This window comes from Balearica regulorum, chromosome 1 (assembly GCF_011004875.1).
Source record: "Balearica regulorum gibbericeps isolate bBalReg1 chromosome 1, bBalReg1.pri, whole genome shotgun sequence".
Classification (NCBI taxonomy): Eukaryota; Metazoa; Chordata; class Aves; order Gruiformes; family Gruidae; genus Balearica; species Balearica regulorum.
This window is the reverse complement of record NC_046184.1, coordinates 90,943,451-90,967,380: the sequence shown is the minus strand read 5'-3', so window position 1 is coordinate 90,967,380 and position 23,930 is coordinate 90,943,451. Positions and strand designations below refer to the sequence as shown.

Below are 23,930 nucleotides of genomic sequence, written 5' to 3'. Positions count from 1 at the left end.
TGCCTAAGCAGATGGGATCCATGCCCCACTCACTTGAGCAACACCCGCTGAAGACTCAAACAGGTGTGGGGTGTGGATGTAAGCCACATGGCTAACTCTGCCTCTCAGTGTTTTTAGGCGGGTTGCCATCTCCTTTGGTCAAGCGCCTTTATTGCATTGGTGCACAGAGGGTCTCTTAGAGAGGGCTTTATGCCAGTGACCTGAAACCAGCATGGAGGTCAGGTTTTTGCACCCTCTCATTGTGGGCATGCGTCTACCGCAGGCCCCTGGGCTGTGGTCCCATGCAGGCACTGCCGAGATGGCTGGGTGCAGGCAGGCATGCGTTTGCTCTGAGCCAGCTGAACCCTCCCTTATCTCTCCTTGCTGCCTTGCTGAAGCTTCTCTTCACGCTACTGTTCTCCCGAATATCAATGAGTGAAAACAAGGCACCGCCAGCATTTCTGAGGGGAGAGACAGGGGCAACATCACAGCTCCTCTCTTTTTCTCTCTCTCTCTCTCCCTCTTTTTCTTTCTTTTCTTAAATATTACCAGGTTTAGAGCACAAACTATACCCTGTGATAAGTGTCTGATTGCAGATAGTTTCCTCAGCGCCTCCCCCCGCATTTCAGATCATATAATATAAACCCAGAAAGGCTTCTCTGTTTATCCTAAAGTCACCCCTGCCTGTGGGCAAAGCTCTCCCCGTTGATCCACTCCAGTTGTGATGTACTCACAGTTCACAGTGACCCGGACTTGCTTGACGTCTGCTGAAGCAACCTCGTTGGCAGCTTTGCATTCGTACTTGCCCGATTGCTCTCGTGTGATCCCTAGGATCTCCAGATACTCTTCCTCGCCTTCAAACTCTCTCCCTGGTAGGACAGAAAAATACAGATGGTGGCTCTGTTAGGCATTTAGATTTGGGAAGCCTTCTGCTTAATCGCTATGAAGGAACAGTCACGACAGGGATTCTGCAAATAAACAACAGTCATGAGCAATTTAAAAGTTATTTCAAAAGCCCTATTAACAAGATACTAGCATTTTATTTGGTTATGGAAAACTTAGGTTCTGAAGATCTGGAAGGAAGCATACAAGCAGTACCAAAGTGTTGCATCTCACAGGCTGTCCAGGCCAAGAAGCAAAATCTCCACCAGGTGAGACCGGAGCAGGTTCCCTGGTGTGATGGCTGAGTACCAGGGGAGGTTAGTCAGCTTGCGGTTGATGGGCTGCTTCAGGGCTAGCTGGGTCCTCAGACGTGGTGGTGTATTGTCAGTACCCTTTTGGCCACTGCAAAACTGTGAAAAATGTCTTTCTGTCTCTCAGAGCAACCACCACCCTGAAGTGCCATCGATCAGATTGAGCAACAGTTAAACTGAGAGAAACAAAGTGTAATTTGATCCACGGAGACCAATAATCATCACAAATCCCTGATCTACTGTACATACAAAATGACACATTTAAACAGTGCTGCCTTGCTAACGCGGTTTTGAAAGAAGTGACTTGAGCGTCGGGGTTACAGCCGGGGTCAGGAATCAGGGGAGGTCTGTGGCCTTGCTTTTAATTCACTGTATGACCTTGGGTGAGTCACTCTATTGCTCTCCCTCTGTGAACTGCGGCTAATAGCCCCTCTCTCCCATCACCTCCTGGTCAGAGAAGGGCAGTGAGGTTAACCCATGTAAAACACATTAGAATCCGCTGGATGAGTGGTGCCAGGGAAGCATGAAATATTACGATTGCTATATCTACCTTATTCCTTCAAAAAGCAAAGAAAGACTACTCCTGGAAAGAATCTGAACCATATTGGCAGCAGTGTAAAGGGAGATGCTTCTCTGAGAGGGCTGCGAGCACTGCCCTGCAGCATGCAAAGCCACAAGCCCCAGTTATGTGGCTGTGTATGTTTAGAGCAAGTGTCTCCCAACCCTCAAAGGGTAAAAGCCAAATTTCCAAAAAACCCAAAAAGGTCAGCTCACAAGGCCTCCCATTCAGGCTCCTCAGAGAGCGGTCAGATTTTCCAAAGCAACTCTCTGCTCAGAAGACATTTTCTGCTCCACAGGTGCTGAGCACTTCTCAAACCCTGCCCGCTTCACGTAAGTGTTTAGAGTTGTTTGATGGAGGTCAAACAGAGCCTGAGAGGATGGGGCTGTTGTCCTTGGCTCTGCGGCACTGAGTGAAAGCAGTGGGTAAGCCTCGTCTCTGGAGGTGAAGTTCCACGGAGCCACTCGCAGTGGCACTCGCAGCGTGCTGGCCAGGTCACACTGGGGATGCCAGCTGCCTGCGTTTCTCTTCTGCATCAGAGACAGGGACTTCAGCAACTGCAAAATCTGCTCAGAACTCTGTCCTTTACACAATTATTTTTGCCTTTTTTATTTTTTTTCCCAGGCAATTTTCAGAACCATTCTAGGGGAAAACGGCCCCCACGATGGAGACTCAGCATGAAAACAGCAGTGTACCTATTAAACTCATGCAAAGACAAGGTTTCCCCTTTCTTTCAGCAGGGCTAACCAGCAGTCCCTTTTCCAGCCCCTACCAGATGTTCAGGTGAGTGGAAATCTCATTGCTACGTCTAAAGCTTACAATTGCTTTGATGCAGGTTTTCACATCCCCTAACAGTCTGCTGAAGGGCCTTGCTGCATGGCTGCAGCGTATTTACAAGGTAGAGGGAGGCCAAGGTGGCTCCTGCTGCCCACCCTGTGCTCTGGGACAGGGCTCTCAATCCTCTGCTGTGCACTGGAGAGTCAGTTGAGAAGGAAGCAGGGTGGGATTTTCACAAGTGCTTTTTATTGCTGTAACTCATGAATATGCTAGGGAATCCTAACTCCTGTGGGACCAGAGCTGGGTGAGTCATAGTACTGGAAGGGACTTCAGTCACCATCTAGCCCATTCCCATCCTCAAGGCAGAACACATGGGTCATGTCAGGGAGACAGCCATCCTCTGCCCTCCAGCAGCAGAGACTCTGCAGCCTCTCCAGAGGATCTGTTCCCATGCTTCGCTGTCCTTACCAACGGAGCAGTTTCCCTGAAGTTTGACCTGAGTCTCCCTTGCTGCAATTTAAAGCTATTATTTTTGTCTTAGCCACTATAGACAAAAAAGAACAAATCATTCCCTCCTTCTCTGCAATAGCCTTTTATCAACTTTTAAATCACTTATGTTCTTCCCTCAGTTGTCATCTTTTTTTCTTTTTTTTTTGGCTGAATATTGCCAGGTCTGTCAACCTTCCTCTGTAGGTGAGGTTTTTTTAGACCCTTGATCATTCTTGTTCTTTCCTTTTAGACCTCTCTGACAAGTTCACATTTTTCTGGAAGTGCAACACCCCAAACCGAACACAGCATTTCAAGACGAGCTGTTACCATGGCTGAACGCAGATGAAGGATTGCATCGCAACTTCTGCACTGTGCTGCTGCCTGCACAGCCCATACATTGTTTGCCATAGAATTATTCATTTTTGGTTGGGAACTCTTTTAATTCCCAGATCTTCTTATCACATACTGCTACCTGCTCATAATGCTCTTTGAAAATCCCGCCCCCAATTTGAGCTGACAGCCAACACTCCCCTCCTTTCACAGCAGCACTCCCAGTTGGTAGGTCAGCCAGTTGACTGGAAAGTTAATCAGACATCAGGGAAAGACTCACAAAGAAAAGGTTAAAACGCAATTTGCCTCTGCTTTGCAAATCATTTGCTCTGCAATTCTGCCTTGTTTATACACCAGGTTCATTCCAAGTGGGACTTGTTTCTCCTGCAATTTGCCCTTGTCACAAGCCTGTCACCATAATGAAAAGAGGGTTGAGGGTGACTTAACCAGCTTTAATGGAGTGGCACCCTCATTAAGGGTGCTGTTAAGTCTGTCTGTCAGAGAACCACATCAATGGAGCTCCAAGTACCCTAAAAGGGTACATACTTTCCTAACAGAAGCTTCTCCCCTGCATAAGTATATGCACTTAAAGTCTAAACCGTGCACCATGTCCAGCAGGAGAGCTTTCACAGCTACGCACAAAACTTCCCAAGAGATGATGCTCAGTGGAGCCCTCTGGGAATGAGTGAAAGGGAGGACTTCTGTTCGAAAGGGCATGCCAAAGACATCAATAGGCCTATTCGGCTCCTCATTCTCCTGCTCCAGGACACAGATATGAGCATAACACTTAAGGGAAAGTTTCTGTGACAGTCTCTTGCTGAAATAGTGGTAGCACTGTTCCTGTCCCTGCACTGGTGACCTGTTTCAACCCTTGGCATCAACATTTTGCTACAAGAACTCACCTACGCTCACTTGCAAGACAGACCCTTATGCTTGCAGCCCTGTCCCCTCTAAGCGCACATTAACCATTTCTAACAAAAACCATTTATATAAAATTGAGGTGTCATAGTACAGATCAGGGAGAGGGAAGATGTATCACGGTGTGTTAGAAAAATGTCAGGTTGTGATATCTTGCACAGAGCTGTAGAGATGTTTTCGCTAATTCACCTTGGCAGCCAGATTAGGTGAGTCATATTAACTCTAACCTCTAAGGCAAAAGCGGGGCGGGGGGAGCAGGAACAGAGCTTTATACACCGAGCGAATTTACAAATGTTTCCGCACAGGAGCAGCTTTGGCAGGGAGCTGATGGCTGTCACTATGCAGTTTATCAAAGTGGGGAGGGAGGAGGCTTGGACAATGCTCTTTGGTACCGATAACAATGAACATATTCTATTAGGTGAAGAGAGGGACTGCCAGCTCCTGGCAAGCAAGCTACTCCATTCCCATTAAGAGAAGACGTTTGCCTTGAGCATGTCATCCAGGGACGAAATCCTGACCCTACTGCCAAACCTTCCTGGTTCAGTACAACCCCTTCCCAGCGAGGGGCCTTCCAAGTTTCCTGGGGGGGCGGGGCGGGGACGGCTCCCTGTGCAGCTCTTCTCATCCCAAAACATCCCTTCCCATGACTCCAGGTAACCTTCTTCCCTGCAGGGTTTTTTTTGCCATTCGCATGTTCATAGTTAGCTTGGATTGTTGCTGCAGCCCCATTAAACACCATCTTGCCAAGCTGTAGCTCCTTAACTCTGTCCCGGTAAATCAGAGAGAGGAGCTTTCTGCTCTGGAGGTTGGAGATAGAGAGTATGAGCCTGGGAGGCTTGACAATCAAACCAACAGGGAACGACCTCGAGCAGAGTGAGCCAGGCGCCTGCTGCTGCTCGGAGCTGGCAGAGCCCTTTTTGCACAGGGATCTGCAGCAGACGGCTTTGATGTGTGCAGGAGGAAGGCTTTGAAGGCCTGCTTGCCTCAGCCACATTTCCCATCCCCTGGGTTCCTAATTGGACCCAGTAAAGTAAATAATGAACCCAAACAGCAAACCTGCTCAGCAATGCTAGTCTGTTGGCAAGAAGCCCCCCCTCTCCCCACCCTTCAGAGACAGCCTTGTACAACCCCAAGGGCTCTGCATATTGGCCCTTGTTGATATGCACACCTGCCTATGCTCTTATATATATGTGTTATACATTAAGTATCTGCTATATATATGTATTTTATATATATATATATATATATAAATCCCACTGTGTGTGCAGAAATGCAGACTTACACCCTCCCCACGTGTCTGTGGGTCCTTCCCACCTCTGCCTAAACAGCCACTGTCACGCACCATCACTCTTTCCTCAAAGGCTAAACTCTTCCTTTCTAGAAATGCCACAGACCCACACTTGTACCACATGCAGAGAGCTCATTCAGGTAGCCGAGGGACCAGCAATGAGTTTTGCCACGTGCTCTACCAAGAGGCCTTTCCCTTTGTACCCTGGTTCCTTGTATCTCCAAAGGGGAAGCTGGTCGGCAGAGGTGGCAGCCACATTTTGCTCCGTCCTCTCCTGTTTGTGCATCTAACATTGGGGCCCTTCTTGTGCAGAAATCAGTTTAGTTCTCTCTTTTTTTTTTTTTTTTAATACTGTGTGGTCTCAAACAAAACTGAAATTCAGACCCACTGAAAGTATCTGTTTGCATTTGGTATGTGGAGAAAAAGATCAGATACCCTGCTTCTGTGTTTATTTTCCTTCCAAGCCTCTCTGTAGTTGTGAAGAGGGGAAAGCAGAAGGGGTTATGCATCTTTGTTGGGCCCTCCTCTGCCTAAAACAAGATGCATGGGGATAAAAAAGATTGCAAATCAATAAATGCCATTTGAAGTTTTTTTTGTGTGTAGCAACTTCCAATACTGGAGTTTTTGTTCTCTCTGCACTCTCCATTTATTCTTTAAGGTTTTGCTCACCTAACTTTCCTCCTTCCCTCTCCACCTTACATTCCCTAGGAACAGTCTTCTGAAAGACAAAAATAGCTAAGTGAGCCTTTGACATAATTTTTTTTTGTTTTACCTCCAGCTGGGATTTCTTTTTTTTTAATTCAAAACTTTGAAGTTTTCATTTATCAGTCTCTGTCTCCTCAGTCATCACAGATTCCAATGAGCTTGGCATTTTTTTTCTATCCCTTAGTTGAAGAGGCTTGTTTTTAGCAAAGAGATCAGTGGAGAGCAGCAGATGGCGGATGAGCAAAGGGACAGCTAGTGCTACAATGCTACAGTGAGGAGGGAAGGCAGAAAAACCAGCGTGGCATGGGAAGTGGTGAAAATTGGGAAAGCTTGAGAGTGAGAGAAAAATAGATGGAGAAAAAAATAGAGGGGGAATGAAGAGAGGCACAGTGGCTGGAGAGAGAAATGCAAACAAACTAAGATTCTTCAGTGTCTGAGAAAAAGAGAAAATGGTAGTCAGCTACCAACAAAGAGAAACGCACTGAGACAGAGCGGGTGAGAAAGACGGGAGGCGAGATGGTGGCAAAGAGAGAGATGTACAGCACGGAGAGAGGCACAGACGTCCCTTGTGTAAAGGGAAATAACAACTGCCAGAGGGACAGGAACAGAGGGGTCACATGTAGTAAGGCAATAATTACTCTGTTTAAGCAGCAAGGCACAGCAGGGTATTTATTGTTTAAGCTGGCCTCATGCCTCCCTTGCCCTTAGGTCTGTAGCTATTACACATAAACCAAAAAACTAGCACCGTGCCAGGGAGGGCTCTGGCCTGGCTCTGGCTTCATGAATGAGAATGAGTCAGATCAGGAGGAAACACCCTGGCATGGTTTTCCCTGGCGTTCACGGGACCTTGCTCATCAGCGATCGCATTTTCTCCTTATGTGCAAAGCCGACCGCCGTGCCTCCCAAGCCCAGGACGGAGCCCAAGGAGCGCCCTGGCTGGGGCAGCACGGGCACCAGCTGGCACGGCCGGGGTTAAGAAAGCCCGCGATCCTCCTGGGAACTTTCTCCTCAAACCCCAGGCATCTAGCATGCAAATTAAAACCTTCCCAGTTGAAAGCAACCTCCCCAGACTGAACTACTCTGCTGTCTCTTGAGGGACAGCACTCACCAAACCCAGCGGGAGACCGCTTGGGATGATCTGCCGTCATGGATGTCTCTGCCCGGGAGCTGGAAGCAAAGAGCTGACAGCTCCAACGCAGCTTGCATCCGGGCCGTGGGTGCATGTCAGCGGGGGCCGTGTGCCTGACCCAGCCGCAGCAGGTCTGCTGCCGCCTCTGAATTTCCACTCCCTCTTCACTCGTATTCATAAATGACCACTACAGGTCACCACAGCCTCTCATGCACAACCCTGAGTGTGGGCATGGAGCAGGTGTGCAATGAACCAATACATCTCAGCAACCGATTAGATTTTCCGTTCAAAATCCACACGTGAACACAAGAAAGAAAGGGAACCACGCCCTCGTGAAAAAATCCAACCCTGCTTCAGGTCAAAACCTTTTGTTTGACCAGTAGTTTTCTTCTGCTCTTTGCTGAACCAAAAGAAGGAAGTACGTTATGCCTCAACTTGAGATATAATTTAAAAAAAAAATTTCATGTTAAAGAAAATGACATTTTTTATATTTTTTTTTTTTCAAAATTGCTTACTGAATTTAACCCAGATTTGCTAACACTTTTTTAATGAACACAAACAGCATTTTTTGGATAGATGAATTGCTCTTGAACAAAATTTGGCTGTGATGCCAATGTGTAAAGTAAATTATGAACCATGAGGTAAATTAAGTCATCTAATGTCAAAGCTACAATATTATGCTCCCTAAATGTTGCATACTGCAATGTGAGTTATGACTATGCTACCAAACATCAACTCCTAATTCTACTGCCAAGAAAATGACATATAAACATGAACAAACCAATAGTTCTGCAGTCCCAAATTTCTGCCCGCTGTCTTTTGGAGGTTACTTTACAACAACGTGAGGTAGAAGGCATCCTCAGCTAGAGGAATCACTGAGACAACACCAGTGTCATGTCAATGAATCCTTGAGTGTCTTAAGAAAGCAGGAGTTGGTAAGTCCTCAAGGTTGAGGGGACCATATTGGAGCAGCTAATAAAAGAGATCTTGAAAACAGGAGGTCTGACAAGGAATTGCAGCCCCAGCGCTGGGGTTATTCGGTGTGCGCACATCGATGGCAGCACACCGATCTCCCAGCAGTGTGGTCAGCTCTGTGGGGAGCTGCGCCTTCTTCCGCCATCACCTACAAAAAGAGGATGGGCCAGTGGTTGCCCCTGGCAAGAGGAACAGCAGGGGGAAAAAAAAAATATATCCATTGGTGTTTGTTTCCCCACTGTGTTAGGCACAGGAAGGTAATGCAAGCCGAGAGCTGCTACAGGGGACTGGGTTTCCTTTCATGTCATGGAAACCTATGAAAGGCAATTAAAATACAACAGCAAGCAGTCAACTGTTACAGTCTCCAGTGACTCTGTCACCTGGTTTCCTCTCATTTGGCCTCATGTACTCCTTTCCCTGCAAGTTCTCCCATTTTGGACAAAGTACTCATGCTATCATCATGATACAGTTTGAAGACAAGTTCTTCCTTACAGACCCAAGACCAAAGAAAAGATCGACAGCAACAAGTCCCATTTGGGGTAAGTTCCACAAGAAGCCTGACTGAACCGTATTGTTTCTGTCCTGCCAGTGGAGAGCAGGGATGGACTGCAACATAGTTCCTAGTTTAATTCCACAAATACTTCTGTCGGTCCCAGACCTTAGGGAAACCTCACGGGATGACGCTCAGTGGTACTGACTGTGCCAGTCTGTCAATCTAGGAACTATAGTGTTGGTCTGTGCTTGGTGGCGTCTTTGAAAATCCTTGCTATGTTCTTTACAAGAGTCTTGTGTCTCCTGTAGAGCGAGACATGCTTAGTATACCATTGTGCAAGAATCAAGTGGCTCACTTTCATAGGCATCCATGAAAATGTTTCCTTGTTTTTAAATATAATGGGTTTGTTCCCTTCTGTCTTATGTCCACTCATACTTCTTGGGATGAGGGGTTAAGAATGAACCCAGAACTTACAACCTAACTTAAAAAATTATTAAAAAAAAACCCCCAAAACAACAACAACAACAACAACAACAACAACAACAAAAACCCCACCAGAGATTCAACTCAGCCCATAGAATTCCATCCTTTTATGTTTGAAAGTTGGAAGAAGGCTTGAGCAATTACAAATTGGCCCAAATTTATTTAAAATGGGAAAGAGCATTACCTTAGAAGCTTACACACTGCTGTGGCTTTTTCTCTGCAAGCTGGAGCCAAACATTTCATTGACAGATCACACAGTCCCTGAATATCCTGTGCTTTTGCAAGATGGCAATTCCTGTAGCTCATCCCTGTTTTCAGTGAAGCTACTCTGAACCCCGAGCTCACAACTAAAACCTAAAGACCAGGATTTCCATATCAGCCTGGATCTTGCCACTGATCTTTTACACAGCTATAGTTTTCAACTGAGGAAATGAGGTCAAAGAGTTAAGCCACCCCTCAGCAAGATTTACCCTTTCAAAAACATGTCAGTGTGTTGTGATGCCTGGCGCCAATATTTGTATAGGTGGATTAGCTCCTTGAAAAATCATTTTGTTTGCTTTTCTGTTGACCACTCTCCTTGCTGCAATGTTTCTCAATTAGATCCAGCACAGTGACTGCTGGACACCATCCCCCATATCTGCTGCTGGTGGAAGGAGCAAAAGGGATGTTCTCCAGGGAGCACAAAAAGGGATCAGGAGATGAGGCTAATGCCTGGGTTTAGGATTGAGCAGTGTCCTGCTTTTGGCAGGGATAGAGTTAATTTTCTTCCTAGCAGCTAGTATAGTGCTGTGTTTTGGATTTAGGATGAGAATAACGTTGATAACACATATTTTAGTTGTTGCCGAGCAGTCAAGGACTTTTCAGCTTTTCATACTGCCCTGCCAATGAGAAGGCTGGGGGTGCAAGAGAAGCTGGGAGGAGACAGCCAGGACAGCTGACCCACACTGGCCAAAGGGATATTCCATACCATATGACATCGTGCTCAGTGTATAACTGGGGGCGGGAGTTGGCCAGGAGGTGGCATGGCTCAGGAACTAACTGAGCATCGGCTCCAGGTGGTGAGCGATTGTGCCGTGCATCACTTGTATATTTTTAACAACAACAACAATAATAATAATATCTTCTTCCTTTTCAGTCCTATTAAACGGTCTTTATCTCAACCCATGAGTTTTACCTTTTTCTTTTCATTTCTCTACCGCTCCCTACTGGGGCCGGGGTAGTGAGCGAACGGCCCCCACTGTGGTTGTTTTAGCTCCCTGTCAGGTTAAACCACGACTAGCAGGCATGAAGCATTGCCAGGTATCAAGGCAAGGACCACAAAGGTTTTGAGCAGGGTGGGGTGTGCTGGGAAGATACTGTCTGGGCTCACACACTGCAGGGACTTTTGATCAATTGGGCTGACTCCTGTGATATTATCATCTGAGGTATCTGCTGTTGATTCATAGTGATAGTGGTCCAGATAAATGATTGCTTCAATCCAGGATATTTAATTCCTCTGCTGTTAGTCACTCCCTTGCTTTCCAAAGAATAAGCAGTCTCTCTCTCTCTCAAACTTGCAAGGCACTGAATACGAAGGAGGAGGAAGGCATTTACTCAGTGACTAATATGGCAGTTTGCACAGTCCTACAGGAGAGGCAAGCAGAGAGGAAATAGAGACGCTGATTTTGAGCTCTTTTAGCTCCCAGCTGCAACTCTTACCAGTGCAAGCGCAGCTGTTGGTCACCAGTACCATTGCAGCATGGCTGGGAGGCAGGGTCTCTCCACCAGGTATATGGAAAAAGAGGGGGTTCACCAGAAAGGGAGGAGACAGAAAATGATGAGTAGAAGAAATAGTTTCAAACCAACCCCTTCTGTACTTCTTCCAGGTTACCCCATAAGTTTAGGAGGGGCTTGGAGTACAAACCAAAAAGATACTTCACTGTCTTTGTCCCAATTCCCTAATACCCTTTCTTGTCGTGATGCTTACAGAAAACATCCAACAGCTGTAATACTGCTGGCATGAGAAGGCCATGGCCAACCATGTTGATCAAAATTGTCTCACTGGGCTTCACTTCTCTGTATCGACTTGTTACCATCATGGACAGGAATCCACTTATCTCTCCCTTCCCTGTCCCTCCTCCCTCTGCAAACGCATTTGTCTCTCTTGGGGAGAGAAACACCTTGCTCCAACATAAGCCCCTAGCTCCTACAGGAGCCAGAGACAGCCCAAAGACCCGAGAAAGCATGAAAAGCCATCCATTTTATGTTAAGGACTCATCAGCTCTTTTCCTCAAAGCTCCCAAAGAGGCAGGGATTTCATTAGAGTGCCTTTGCAACTGCATACCGGTGAGAGTTTTACTGTAACTGAAACAGCAGTTGTTCTAATTAAATCAACACAGAGCAGGCCACCTTAATCACTGGCGTGATTTCATCTTCCTTGAGGAGAGAGGGGAAGTGGAATCAAAACTGGTAAGAGAGAGGGAAGAAGAGGAAATGTGCTGAGTCCATTTCCTCCTGCTTTCTCAATTTAGAGCACTAAGGGATGTCTCTCATCTCTATAAAGATTAATTTGAGCTTCTGATGGCATGTTTTATTAAATGGTTATATAATAATTAATGCTCAAAAGCAGGGTTTCCAAAAGCCACTAAATGCTTTAACAGGACGAGACCCAGTGGCATTTGTGCTTGCAAGTCACTCAGGTGCACTGGAAAACTTCACCTCTACTACCTTATTCAAATCACTGCCTCATTTACTCCATCAGCATGACCTTGCCAGGCTACATGGAAGAAACTAGGGGCAGGGGTGAAAACCATGAGCCCTCCAGGGAGAAGGTCCATGTTTCCTCAACCTTGAGTGGAGGGAGGAGGTGCCAGCAGCACACGGCCCGAGCGAGAAATCCATCAGTTGATGAGCTAGTACCCAGACACCAAGGACAGCTGAGGAAATAACAGCACGGTAATTCCCGTCCTGACTCTCCCAAAGCCTGCAACAGGGAGGCACATCCGTCCCTGAGACGAGGCACACCAGCAGGACAGGTAGAAATGCTGCTGGCAAGCTAGGAGGCCAGTGGGCCAAAGCTTAATAGGAAAACAGCAGTGATTTGTCTCCACCACTATTTATGTTTCAAGCACATGACAGGCTGTCAGTGGAAGTGAGTGCTGCTAAATTTACTGCTTCTCAGATCTCCGCCACAGTTGCATACTTGACAAGTCACTTCATTTGAAGGGCTAGGTGCTGGGCTGGACTTTCCTCCCAGACGCTCTCCTTCAGTAAAAGCCACAAACCAGCTGTTTTTACACTGCAAACTCTTCCCCTTGGGGGCTATATTAACAGGGTGTGAGTTTAGAGAAGAGGGATGCTGCTGGCATACTCACTTTTAACCCCGATACATGCCGATCTTGTTCTGGGCCACTCGACAGCAGATGTGTGTCTGATAGGGCACACAAATGACTGAACCAAACTACTAACGGCTGGGTTACAGGGCTGAGCATTCGGAGACGGAGAACGTGAGTGCGTGGTGAGCACGGGCAAGTACCAGCTGGGTGCGTGGGCGAGAGCTGCCAAGCATCCTAAGGAGTGCGAAAGCTCATGGGGATGCGAGAGGAAATGCAGGTGGGTGAAAGAGTATGCATGAATTAGACTCTGCATGCGCATGTGCATGTGTATGGGCTTTAGAAAAAATGCACGTGGAAGCGCGGGTGTGGGACTGAAAGTATGACGGAGCATTAACGTGAGGACGTGTATGGGGGAAGGCTGGTAGACAGGGAAAAAGGGGTGAGAGGAGAAGCATGGGGGTGTGCCTGCAGTCTCACCAGCAGGCAGCAGAGCTGCACATCACCTGGGAGGTGCTCCTCCGTTTCCTCTCTTTTTTTGGAGGACTGCAGTATCATTTGCCTCCGCTGTCCCAAGCATTGCAAGATCCTGCATGTGGGTTGGTGCAATCCCAAGCACAGCTACAGGCTGGGCAGAGAATGGATTGAAAGCAGCCCCGAGGTGAAGAAGGACTTGGGGGTGTTGACTGATGAGAAGCTCAACATGAGCCAGCAGTGTGCGCCTGCAGCCCAGAAAGCCAACCGTGTCCTGGGCTGCATCCAAAGAGGTGTGACCAGCAGGTCAAGGGAGGTGATCCTGCCCCTCTACTCCGCTCTGGTGAGACCCCACCTGGAGTACTGCGTCCAGCTCTGGGGGCCCCAGTACAGGAGAGACATGGAGCTGTTGGAGCGAGTCCAGAGGAGGGCCACGAAGCTGATCGGAGGGATGGAGCACCTCTCCTGTGAGGACAGGCTGAGAGAGCTGGGGTTGTTCAGCCTGGAGAAAAGGCGGCTCCAGGGAGATCTAATTGTGTCTTCCCAGTACCTGAAGGGGCCTACAGGAAAGCTGGTGAGGGACTGTTTATCAGGGAGTGTAGTGACAGGACAAGGGGTAACGGGTTTAAGCTGAAGGAGGGTCGATTTAGATTAGATGTTAGAAAGGAATTCTTTACTGTGAGGGTGGTGAGGCACTGGAACAGGTTGCCCAGAGAAGTTGTGGAGGCCCCATCCCTGGAAGTGTTGAAGGCCAGGTTGGGTGGGGCTTTGGGCAACGTGGTCTAGTGGAGGGTGTCCCTGCCTGCAGCAGGGGGGTTGGAACTAGATGATCTTTGAAGTCCCTTCCAACCCAAACCATTCTATGATTCTATGATTCTGTGATCCATGCGCGCCTGCAACAAGGCACCTTTTGGCAGGTGGGACAAGAGAAGAGGTCTCATTTCTGGCTGAAAATCTATAATGGTTTCAAACACTCCTGGAAAACAGCAGAAGGGGAATGAGGCTGCCATAGTGATGTGGGCCATAAGAAAATCCAGACCTTCCCTCCCTGATCCTGGGCACACTCCCAGTGCTTGTTAGGCTCTACTCTGCACCAGAGAAGAGAATCCAGTCCAAAACCAAACCAACCAAAAGGGAGGGAATGTTCCCCTGCCAGGGTTCTAAATGCTAAGGATGCTAAGCTTGTCCCCTTCACTCCTAGCTGGGATCAGCACACAGGTCAGGGCTTCTGCAACACAGCTGGCTGGCAAGAGAGAACCGGTGGCACAGTGACAGTCAGCAAAGTCTTTCCTGCTGCCTCAGCCCTTTTGCCTCATCCTTTCATCTTCTCCTTCTACTCTTGACCTCCCTTCCTTCCCCAGGGCTTTGGCTCAGGCGGTGAGGGGGCAAAGCTGAGAGATGTGGGAAGCTCCTCTCAGGGCTAGTGCTACTGTTCAGGACAAGCTGGTGCCTCAACTCGGGTGGACACCACTCCCATGTGTGATGTGGTCTCCTGCCTGTGCAAATAGAAAGGCTGGCATGCGTAATCTTAATTTATTTTTTTTTCCTAACTTGTCCTTATTGCACCACAAACACCTTGTTGAAGGGTTCTCGTCTTAATTGTGTGGAAGCTGCTCCCCGCTTTACAAAGCTGTGCTGCTGGGCAGCACCACATCTTCTCAAATGCTCTGATTCTCCTTTTGGCTGCAGATATTAAGGTGCTGTTGTCAGGAATATGGTGTTATGAAAGACAACGAAAGGGGACTGGGCACATCCTCCTGCCCCAACCACTCCTTTCCTTTCTTCTATACGCAGTGGAGCTCTCTTTTCTCCCACACATACTCTTGATCTCATGCACAAGATCCTTTCATTTTGTTCTCTCACGCGCACTCAGTAAATTACACACATGCATGCACACAAACATCTACCCCTACACATAGTGCCACGCAGAAGCGGGACACATCCTCCTTTTTGCAGTCACATGGGTGCAGGACAATTGCAATTCTCAAACCAGCCCTTTAGGAATTCACTCTGCTTGCTTCTCCAGTGGTGCAGGCCAGAGGCCCTTGTTCTGCAATTGCGCCGCATAGTTTATATGATTAAATGTAGCATCTGCAGCTATATTAGCCGGGCTAATAGTGACAAGTGCTATCAATCCTCATACTTCAGTGAATAAACTGATCACCAGCTGGGGACAGAAATCTCCCCTTGTCTCTCATCACCATGATGTACAAACTGCATGCTTTATGCAGGTCTCACACTGCCATACGCACGAACCATGGCTGCAAATGGGCCACTTCTCTCTCTGCTGGCAGATTACAGTGCTGCAACGCTGGGCTGTATTGACAGCAGGCATACTGACTGGCACCACAGTACACAGCAGCCAGCCACCCCTCCTCTACTGCAGCACCTTCTCCTCTTTATCAGCTTTGCCACTGGAAGCATCTGCAATGGCTCGTCAATCCTTTGTCCTCGCCCTGCTGATCTGTGGATGCCAGTCACAAGCTGACAAAGGTTGCCTCTTTAGAAACCCAAGAGCGGCTGGTGGGAAACACAGAGAGGTAGAGTTCGTGAGTTAGAGACCGACAAATAGTTTTGGGTATCTTCTATCCTTTATTTGGTTCGCTGCTTTCCATGCAACATAGCAGACGTTTTCATGAGTGCCTCATCCAAGGCTGCTCTAAATTTTACTGAGAATGGGGAAGAAACACGACAATCGTGCCCTCCCACCTGGCCTCCAAGGACCAGGAATTCATCCACACCAATCATCCATGCCCCGTGGACTGAGGTCCTCTGACACTTTTACTGGATAATAGCCCCTCTTAATAATCCAGCCATCCAGCTGAATTCCTTTTTATCATCTCTTCAGTACCAATACTCCATCTGAGTGCTCTGTGTAGGCGAGGACTCAGTGAAAAAAAAAAAAAAAAAAATCCTGCAACTTCTGACCATAAGATATAGAAATAATACAGAAAAAAAAAAAAAAAGGTTTTCAAAGTCTCTCTTCCCTAAACACTTATTTCCTTATTTCTCAGCTGCTCTCAAAACTGCTGTCCTTGTGTTTCTAAAAGTCCAGCATTCCAAATGGGATGCTGGGTTTGATTAAAACAACTACCTGGCTTATAGGTTATGTCAATATCCTGGTGGGATTTTATGCCACTAATCTCAGCAGTCTGCAACTGCAGAACAGTGGAAGGAGGTGAGGAATGTTAACTACATTAAAATGGCAAATTCACCTGCAGACTGTGTTTTTTCACTGCTTCAGGAGCTGAAGGTCCTGAGATAATTTTCAGGCAGTATGAGCTTGCATATACAGGGGGATGCAACAAGCAGGAAGGAGAGGGAAGAAGAGAGATGGAAGGAGACTGGAGAATAGGGGAAGAACTCCAAGACAACAAAAAATTAAAAAAAAACACATAAAAAAGATAGTTTCTGAGACACAAGTCTTCAGGAGAAGGATGGAAAAGGAAATAGATAAGGAAATGAGACACAGACCATGAGATATAGATGCAAGGTTGATTAAAAAAAAAGCAAGGGGATGCAGAGGGTTAGGGCAAGCAAGCAGAGCTCTGAGCAAGGTGAATCACCACGGGAAAGCAGTGGGGAATGTAGTAAGTGCTGGTTGGGAATACAACATACAAGGGGTAACTGAGGCTTGAGTCTTTCAGATCTGTTACACTTATATTGATCTGTGGTAAACAATTTCCCTGCTCACATGCAATACAAGGCAGTTGGTAGTGTTACTGAGGAGCTTAGATAGTACGTATACCAGCACGGGACATATGAGTAGGAAGAGAGGTAGGTAAGATGTTCCCACAACCTTTGACAGTGAGGACTAGGGACAGAGTGGAAATGTTTGGTGCTGACTCCTCCTCCTTACTGCTTCATCACATGAATGGAAGATAAAATACACCAGGAACTACTATCCCATTTCCAGACAAACAAGTGCTCTCATGGCTCATGGCTACCTTCTCAAATACAGAGAAGTCCTCTAGAAGGTCTCAGTTAATAAAATGCTCCATGTTATGAGACAGTCTGCAATTCATCGATCAGAAAGACAAGAAGCTGTAGCTCCAACCCCTAAACAATCCCAGCACTGCAGGAAATCTAGAAGATAATCTCCAGCACTTTCCATGTAGCCCTGGAAGAGCCCCCATGCATTTCTTCTCCTCTTCTTCCTCTAGGCCCTTGCTGTGGAGAAGCTCTGGTTTGCATGGAGACCAGTGTGGCTGCCAAGAGGCTCAGGGAGGAAAGAAACACTGTGAGCCTTTCCAGTTGCGTGTCATTGGGGTTGTTTAAGGTTTCAGTGCCCTCACTTGCAAATCTGTTCTGGCGGGCAAAGGCTTCTCACATCTCCAGCTGCATCAGCTCCATCACACAGCGGAGCTGGGCCACCTAATGCATGCACGGGAGGGAGCCCGCAAGCTGGGACGCGGCAGGAAGCTGCTGCAAGAAGGGATGGGGATGAAGCCCAACCTGCTGGAGACCGTGGGTCTGCTCCTAACGCTACGTGAGAAATGGCCTTGCTGCTCTGTGATCTCCTGAATTGCCCAAAGAGGCTCTCTGCTCTCATATACAATGGGAAGGATGAGGTCTGCTATGAGGGGCAAGAGCTCTACACTCAGATCTGAAAAATCCTGACTTTTTCTACACCCCTCTCCTCTTCTAGCTGGAGGCACTTGTAGGTAGTCATGGGAGAGAGCTGGACAAATAAGAAACTGAGATACCTATTCAGGTATTTCTTCACTTGACCCAAAAGCCTTCCTGAGCTCTTTTCAAACAGAAATTGGCTGAAGGTGATATATAACCCTCTGAATCTGAACCTCCTTGGAACATTTGTGTGTGCTGCTCCTTCCAGCATGCTTTGTTAACTCATATATCACTTGCTTAATGATTCAGGGATTTGATCACCTTAACTTGGAGCAGATAGATAGTGAGTTGGAGGCAGGAAGGTTTGACTCCCTGTGGTTCTGTTCACTCAGTCATCCACAAAAGTGGTTGATTTCTGCACTAGCCCAAAGGCAATCTTGGCTCTTTCGATTAAGAAAAAAGAAAGAACAGACATTTAGGAGCCCTCAGAGAGACAGAGATGGGTTGATGGTGGCAGAGAGTAGCCAGCACTGCTTGGAGTCATAAGGAGGGAGATGGTCTCACTCCCCTTTCCAGGCAGGAATCCCGCTCCCCACCTGCAACGCGGTGCCCATCACCAGCCCTGTGCAGAAGGGGATGAAGAGCTGGGGCAGGAACATAGGCTGTCAAGATGCTCACCTATATTCTCTTCTCTGCTTTCTGCACGGTATCTATGGAGGTGCTAGCAGCCTTTCTGGAGTCCTGATGATAGATTAAATCTCAGCTTAGGCAAGAGTCTTTCTAGGGAATGAGGCTGCAGAAATTCCTACTGAGTCTTCTCAGGAGAAATGCAGTCTGAGTTAGATTCAGACTAATAGCGTAACACTTGTTCCTCTCTAAAAGCAGAAAATGCCCAAGGCATTTTTCTTGTGCTTGTGCAAAGACACTGATCACAAACCTGTATACAGCACCACATTCTGGGTCCCTTCTGCAGGGAAAAATCATTAAGCAAAATCACACGCATACACCCAGCAAAAAAGGCAAAAGATGAAAAAAAAAATCGTGTGCAGAGGGAACAGTCACAGCTGTTTCAATTTATGAGACAAGAAATTGTATTTCAAAGAGAATACAGGAGTTTTCCCCTTTGAGAAAGTTATTCACCAGAATTCGCAATAAACCCCACTCCATTTATATGCCCCTAAACTGAAGGGCCCTGATAGAGATTATACTGCATTCTGCAGGGCTCTGCCCTGCTAAGAAGAGCTCACAAGTCTCAGACCTTGCCATCCCAGAGGTCTGAATCACCTCTCCTGCTTTTTGACCTGTCATCCCCCTGCTTCCAGTTTCTCACCCTTTTTTTTCCCTTCTTTGGTTCATATGCCTCTTTTTGTCTTTTCACTTCTTCCTCTTACCCTCTCTCCCTTCTCCTCTTCCGCTATTATTCTCCCTTTTATCTTCCAATCCTTTTCTCCTTCCACTCATATATCGGTCTAAAGGACCAAAACCTGACTGTAACTCAGTTGAGCTATTGCAATGACAAAAAGCATTCATGGAGGAATAGTGTATTGGAGAAACATCTAGGGGAAGAGTTCTTATACTTGCAGCTTTGTTTTCCTTTTATAGTTGTCTGTTACATGGCAAACACATGTGGCAATTGCTCTAAGAGAGACGATGCCATATCACACCACATGGCTGGAAAAGACTTCATTCCTCTACTTTGAAGCTGTAGGGAATTGAACCAGAGAGGGGGAAGAAAAAGAAGAAAAAAAATCCATCCTACAACTGATGGTGTATGCTACAGCTAAAGAGAAGTTACTGGAAGGTGTTGGCAGCAAAGAACTTCACTTAGGGAAGCTGGGCTGCTGGAAATTTCCTTGAAGATGACACACTGAAGATTTGTTTGATTTGAACTGATAAGGGCCTGCATCTATTTGTACTTGAGGATCCTGGTGGAAAGCTCAAGGCTAATTAAAAATCTTTTGCATATACTAGCTTTGATGCTTTGGACATCTATCAAGAAAGCAAGAAAACAACAGAAGCTATCATGGTGGTGTAAAAGAGGGAATAAAAAGTGGAGAGAGAAGGTCAATCCAGCAATCCCATGCATATCTGCTCTTAAAAATGGAAAATTTAGTGTGGAACATATATCCATGTTTCACTCTCACTTGTTAACAAGGAAGCAGTTATCAAGGAGGTGATAGGTTACCCATGAAGGAAAAACAATAAATCAAGCATTTATATAAATAAAGGACACTATCTTCCACTTAAACCTCTCTCATGCTGGAGGAAAGACAGTGGCCAGGGTACACCACCACCACCCTTTTTCTGGCACGGCTGCTCTTAGATATGTCCTCTGTGTCCTGTTGCTTTCCACTTCTATCTCACAGTGTCTCAACACACACTTTTCTATACGTATACTGGCGTGTGGTCAACTTTATGTAACACAATTTGTATGCAGCAGCCTGGAAATGAAAGTATAACAAGCATTGCAAAACTGATATTCTCCTCATTAAAAAGAAAAAAGTCCCCCTTCACCAAGTATGACCTAGTATCGGTATCTCCCTTTTGGACAATATATACTGTGCTGTACATACAATGGAAGCAATAAATAAGCTATTATGTAAAACAAGAGGAGGCTTCCTAATAGGGCAGTGAGTGTTTGGCATGCACTCATTGATTTAAACATCAGCCAAACAGGTAATGATTAAAAGATGAGAAAATGCCTGGTCTTACTCAAGAGCACAATCAACACATTACAAAAACCTTCCACAGTTTTTGCACAATAACTCTCTGGATAACTCCCGCTGAGGAGGGTCCAAGGCGCAGGGGTGGGAAGCGTTTGACCCTGCTGCCCACAACCTCTCTGTTCAGAAGACAAATGACTTTAGCTTCCAATATTTTCAGTCTTGTCCTTTCCCTAGCACAAGAGTCATGGTATAAATTAAGCAAGAGCGTGGTCTTCTACAGTAAGCAATGGTCAGTGCCCACACCAGTGGAGGGAGGGTCTAGTCTAGGATGAGAGCACCAGCAAAAGCAGCTGCTATTTAGTACTATAAAAGCAGCTTTTTTTCTGTTTCCATCGAATGTTCCTACCTCCGCTGGTCAAGGAAGTCTCCTTTGTATCCTGAGATACCTACACGTGCTCATAAGCCTCTCTATAGCCAACCTGCAACCCAGTGTTAAACAGGCTTCTGCTGAACCACTTGGGGTTTTGAGGCTGAACAAAAACAAACTGGAAAAAATACAGCAGACAGTCTTTAGAGTGAGCATTATATGAGCCTCACGTGGAAGTAACTGAGCATCTTACTGATTTGTACAATGCTGCTTCTCTTTCAATTCACCTGCTTTTAACCACCTGACTGAACTGTCTCAGGAGACTCCCTGGTTCGGGTTCACCTCCACGCAGCTCTTCCTGTCCATCTCCTCTGAGTAACCAGCCTTTCTTTTCCAATTCCCTCAGTATGAATAAGAATATCTCTGCAGGGAAAAGTTGTCTTTCTCTGCAATCTCCAGTTTAATACTCTGACATGGCATCAATATCCTGCCGCTATCTCTTCCTTTTAATTAAGTTCTATCCCTGCCTTTTATGCCCCTTCTCCTTAAGTCATTCAATTTTCCTCTTCTCTCTGCCCTGCTTCATCCTTCCTGGCGGAGTTTGTTTTTTTCTTTCTTTTCCTTTCCTCCTCTCCTGGAAACTTGCCACTGCTACAGCAGAAGGGAGCACACCGAGAAAGGTTAGGCAAACACAACATTATTACCAGAATCAGCAACATATTGCTCATTAAACATTTAAAATCAACAGTTGCTGGCTCGATCTGCCAATATTGTGAGAAATGCCAGTTTTAGCTCAAGGTGCCTCTTGTTTCCAAAATGGCTTTATTTATGATGTGGGAGCTGGTGGCTGCGAGAACAAAACCCTACCTCCAGTGGCCAACACCACCCAAGCTACAGGCAGCTCCACGGAAAGTTCCCCAGCGAGCACCAATCGTTTCTGCCTCCCCACCGCCCCCGCTGCTTTCCAGAAACAAATGGATGTGTAAGAGCACAGAAATGTGTTTGCAGGAGATAAATTATTTATCTGAAATTTACTGTTGTGAAGTCAGCGTAATTCTCAAATCCGCAGACATATTTTATGCGCTGATAGGACGTTTCAAACAGGGGCATTTGGACTCGTTTCTTCCCTCCTCCTGCAAGTATTAACACAATAATGCCTCACCTGGAAAAGAAAAGAGCTGGTGCTGGAGCTGAAAAGGCAGTAGGATAATATGTTTGTAGTTTCGCATTGTGTCCCAGGAAAGTTCTGTTTCTTGATAAACAAACGAGCATAACACTCCTTCCCCTCCCCACCCCCCCTCCAATCTCTGTGATATTTGCCTTTATTTTTTCTCCCTAGTCTACAATGTTGATGCATTTGGTAGTTGGAAAAGACAAGCTTTATACTCTATCAGGTACAAACATCACTACTTTGGGCAAATCCCAGTGCCCTCCAGCTCTGCTTGTGTCCTCCCTCCTGCTCTGCAGCAGTCCTCGCTCTCCCAAACCAGGTCAGAGACAGATCACTCCTATATCCACGCACATACCCACATGCCTACTGCTGCATGGGCACTCGCCTTTCTTCTGCTGGCTTCTGGGACATTTCTGCATCCATCAAGGCCCGTCAAATGTCTTTCACGTTCTTTCAGGAGTCACTTGGGTAGTCCAGGGTATCTAAAACCATGCCACTGACAATCTTGTAAGTAGGCATCCAAACTGAGATTCGTTCTTCCCAGAAAGCAATTTTGGGGAAATTTTGCCAATTATTCTGAAGGGAACCAAGCTGGGTCCTAGGTCTCAGTGTGAACATCTATTCACTCTGAATTGTACTTGTTTGAAGCATACAAAATAAGATTGTCCTCTGCTAAGGCAGGAATAAAGAGGTCAATTATAAACCACACAGTTCACATAGCAGATAATCATCAGCTCAACATTTCTGACAAGCTCTCGTCCAGTGAGCAATAACAAGTCCTGCAGATGCTCGCAGGCACCCTAAACTTTAGGTCTGTTGGAATGGAAATGAATATGGCCCGGCCACATCTTTCCCTTTGTTCTGCACTGGTGTATTTAAACAGTACATGCTCAAAGAGAAGCCAATGGCTTGCTCAAGGCTCTAGTAAATCCAAAAGGCAGCAGCAAAGACTGCAGTTTTCCAGGCTATAAGTGAGTATTTTTGAGAAATCAGATGGAACATTTCCAACAATCCAGAGTTCCTGCAGAGAAGTCCCAAAAGCTCCTCATTTTAACAATAATTCTGTAAGTGGATGTGCTCTCCCACCTGCCACTTAAGAAGCCTAATCACATACCAGGTCCTCCGTTAGAGTTGGCCACTGCACAGCAAAGGAAAAGTTGGCAGCGGTTTTCACTGAAACATAGCCTAAGCATCTTGAAACGCTGCCACTAGAGTTTTCAGAGGGAAAAGAAAAAATAAGAGTCCTTTTGATTTAAAAGCAGTTACTCTCCTCCTTGCATCTGGCATCCCTTTTGTTTGTTAATCCAAACAAACACCTGCCCTATGGTCAGATAAAACATGCTGGATTTTCACTCATAGGAGCAAATCTTCACTGCGGCTGCAAATGGCTGTTTTTGTGTGCTGTTTGATATTCAACGGGAAAGATGGAGCCCCTCTTCCCACCTTTCCCAAGCTAATTACCAGCCACTGCTGTTGACAGGACTGCACGGCCCCGCTCAGGTCAGCCCAAAAGACCATACTCTTACACTTAAATTCTGTGGCAGCAACTAGTGAAAAATTGCTGCAGCGTTAACCCAGATACCAGGCAGCCACCGGAGATGTCAGACCACAGCCCCACTATGGCAGGCAGTACAGCACCGTGGATCCAGACGGACCTGGGCCACACCTGGCAAGTGATCCTCAAAGAGTGGGGCAGGCTGTGACCCACCTACTCATCTTAAATAGAAATGGAAGTGTCAACGTTAACGTAGGTACGGAAGTGTCTGTGGGTCACACTCCAGCTTTCTGAGCTAGAACTGAATCAGAATAGCCCTCTCGCTTCATCAGAGGCATGAAAACAGACAAAGCAGCAGCAGGTTTTGTTAGCTAGCCAAAGACTTGACTGACCAACATCTGCAAAGAAATGATAGCAGATCTCCTATCTCCTGGATTTGAAAAAAGGACAACTTGCAAAAAACCACCTAAACCCACGAGAAACACAAACCCTTTTGTAATGAGAACACAGGTGATCTAAGCTCTAGGTATGCCAGATCATCTAAACAGAAACAAAGCAA

The 23,930-nt window shown here is 46.6% G+C and overlaps 1 protein-coding gene across 5 annotated transcripts in view; it reads right to left on the bottom strand.

Annotated features, from left to right (window-relative positions):
* Nucleotides 1-23,930, bottom strand: part of LSAMP (limbic system associated membrane protein) — a 1,022,906-nt gene that overhangs the window by 27,751 nt on the left and 971,225 nt on the right. For all 5 annotated transcript variants that reach the window (XM_075765473.1, XM_075765451.1, XM_075765461.1 and 2 more), the window contains one exon: nucleotides 714-848. In XM_075765473.1, the coding sequence (XP_075621588.1) occupies nucleotides 714-848 (135 nt within the window). The remainder of the gene's footprint in view (nucleotides 1-713; nucleotides 849-23,930) is intronic.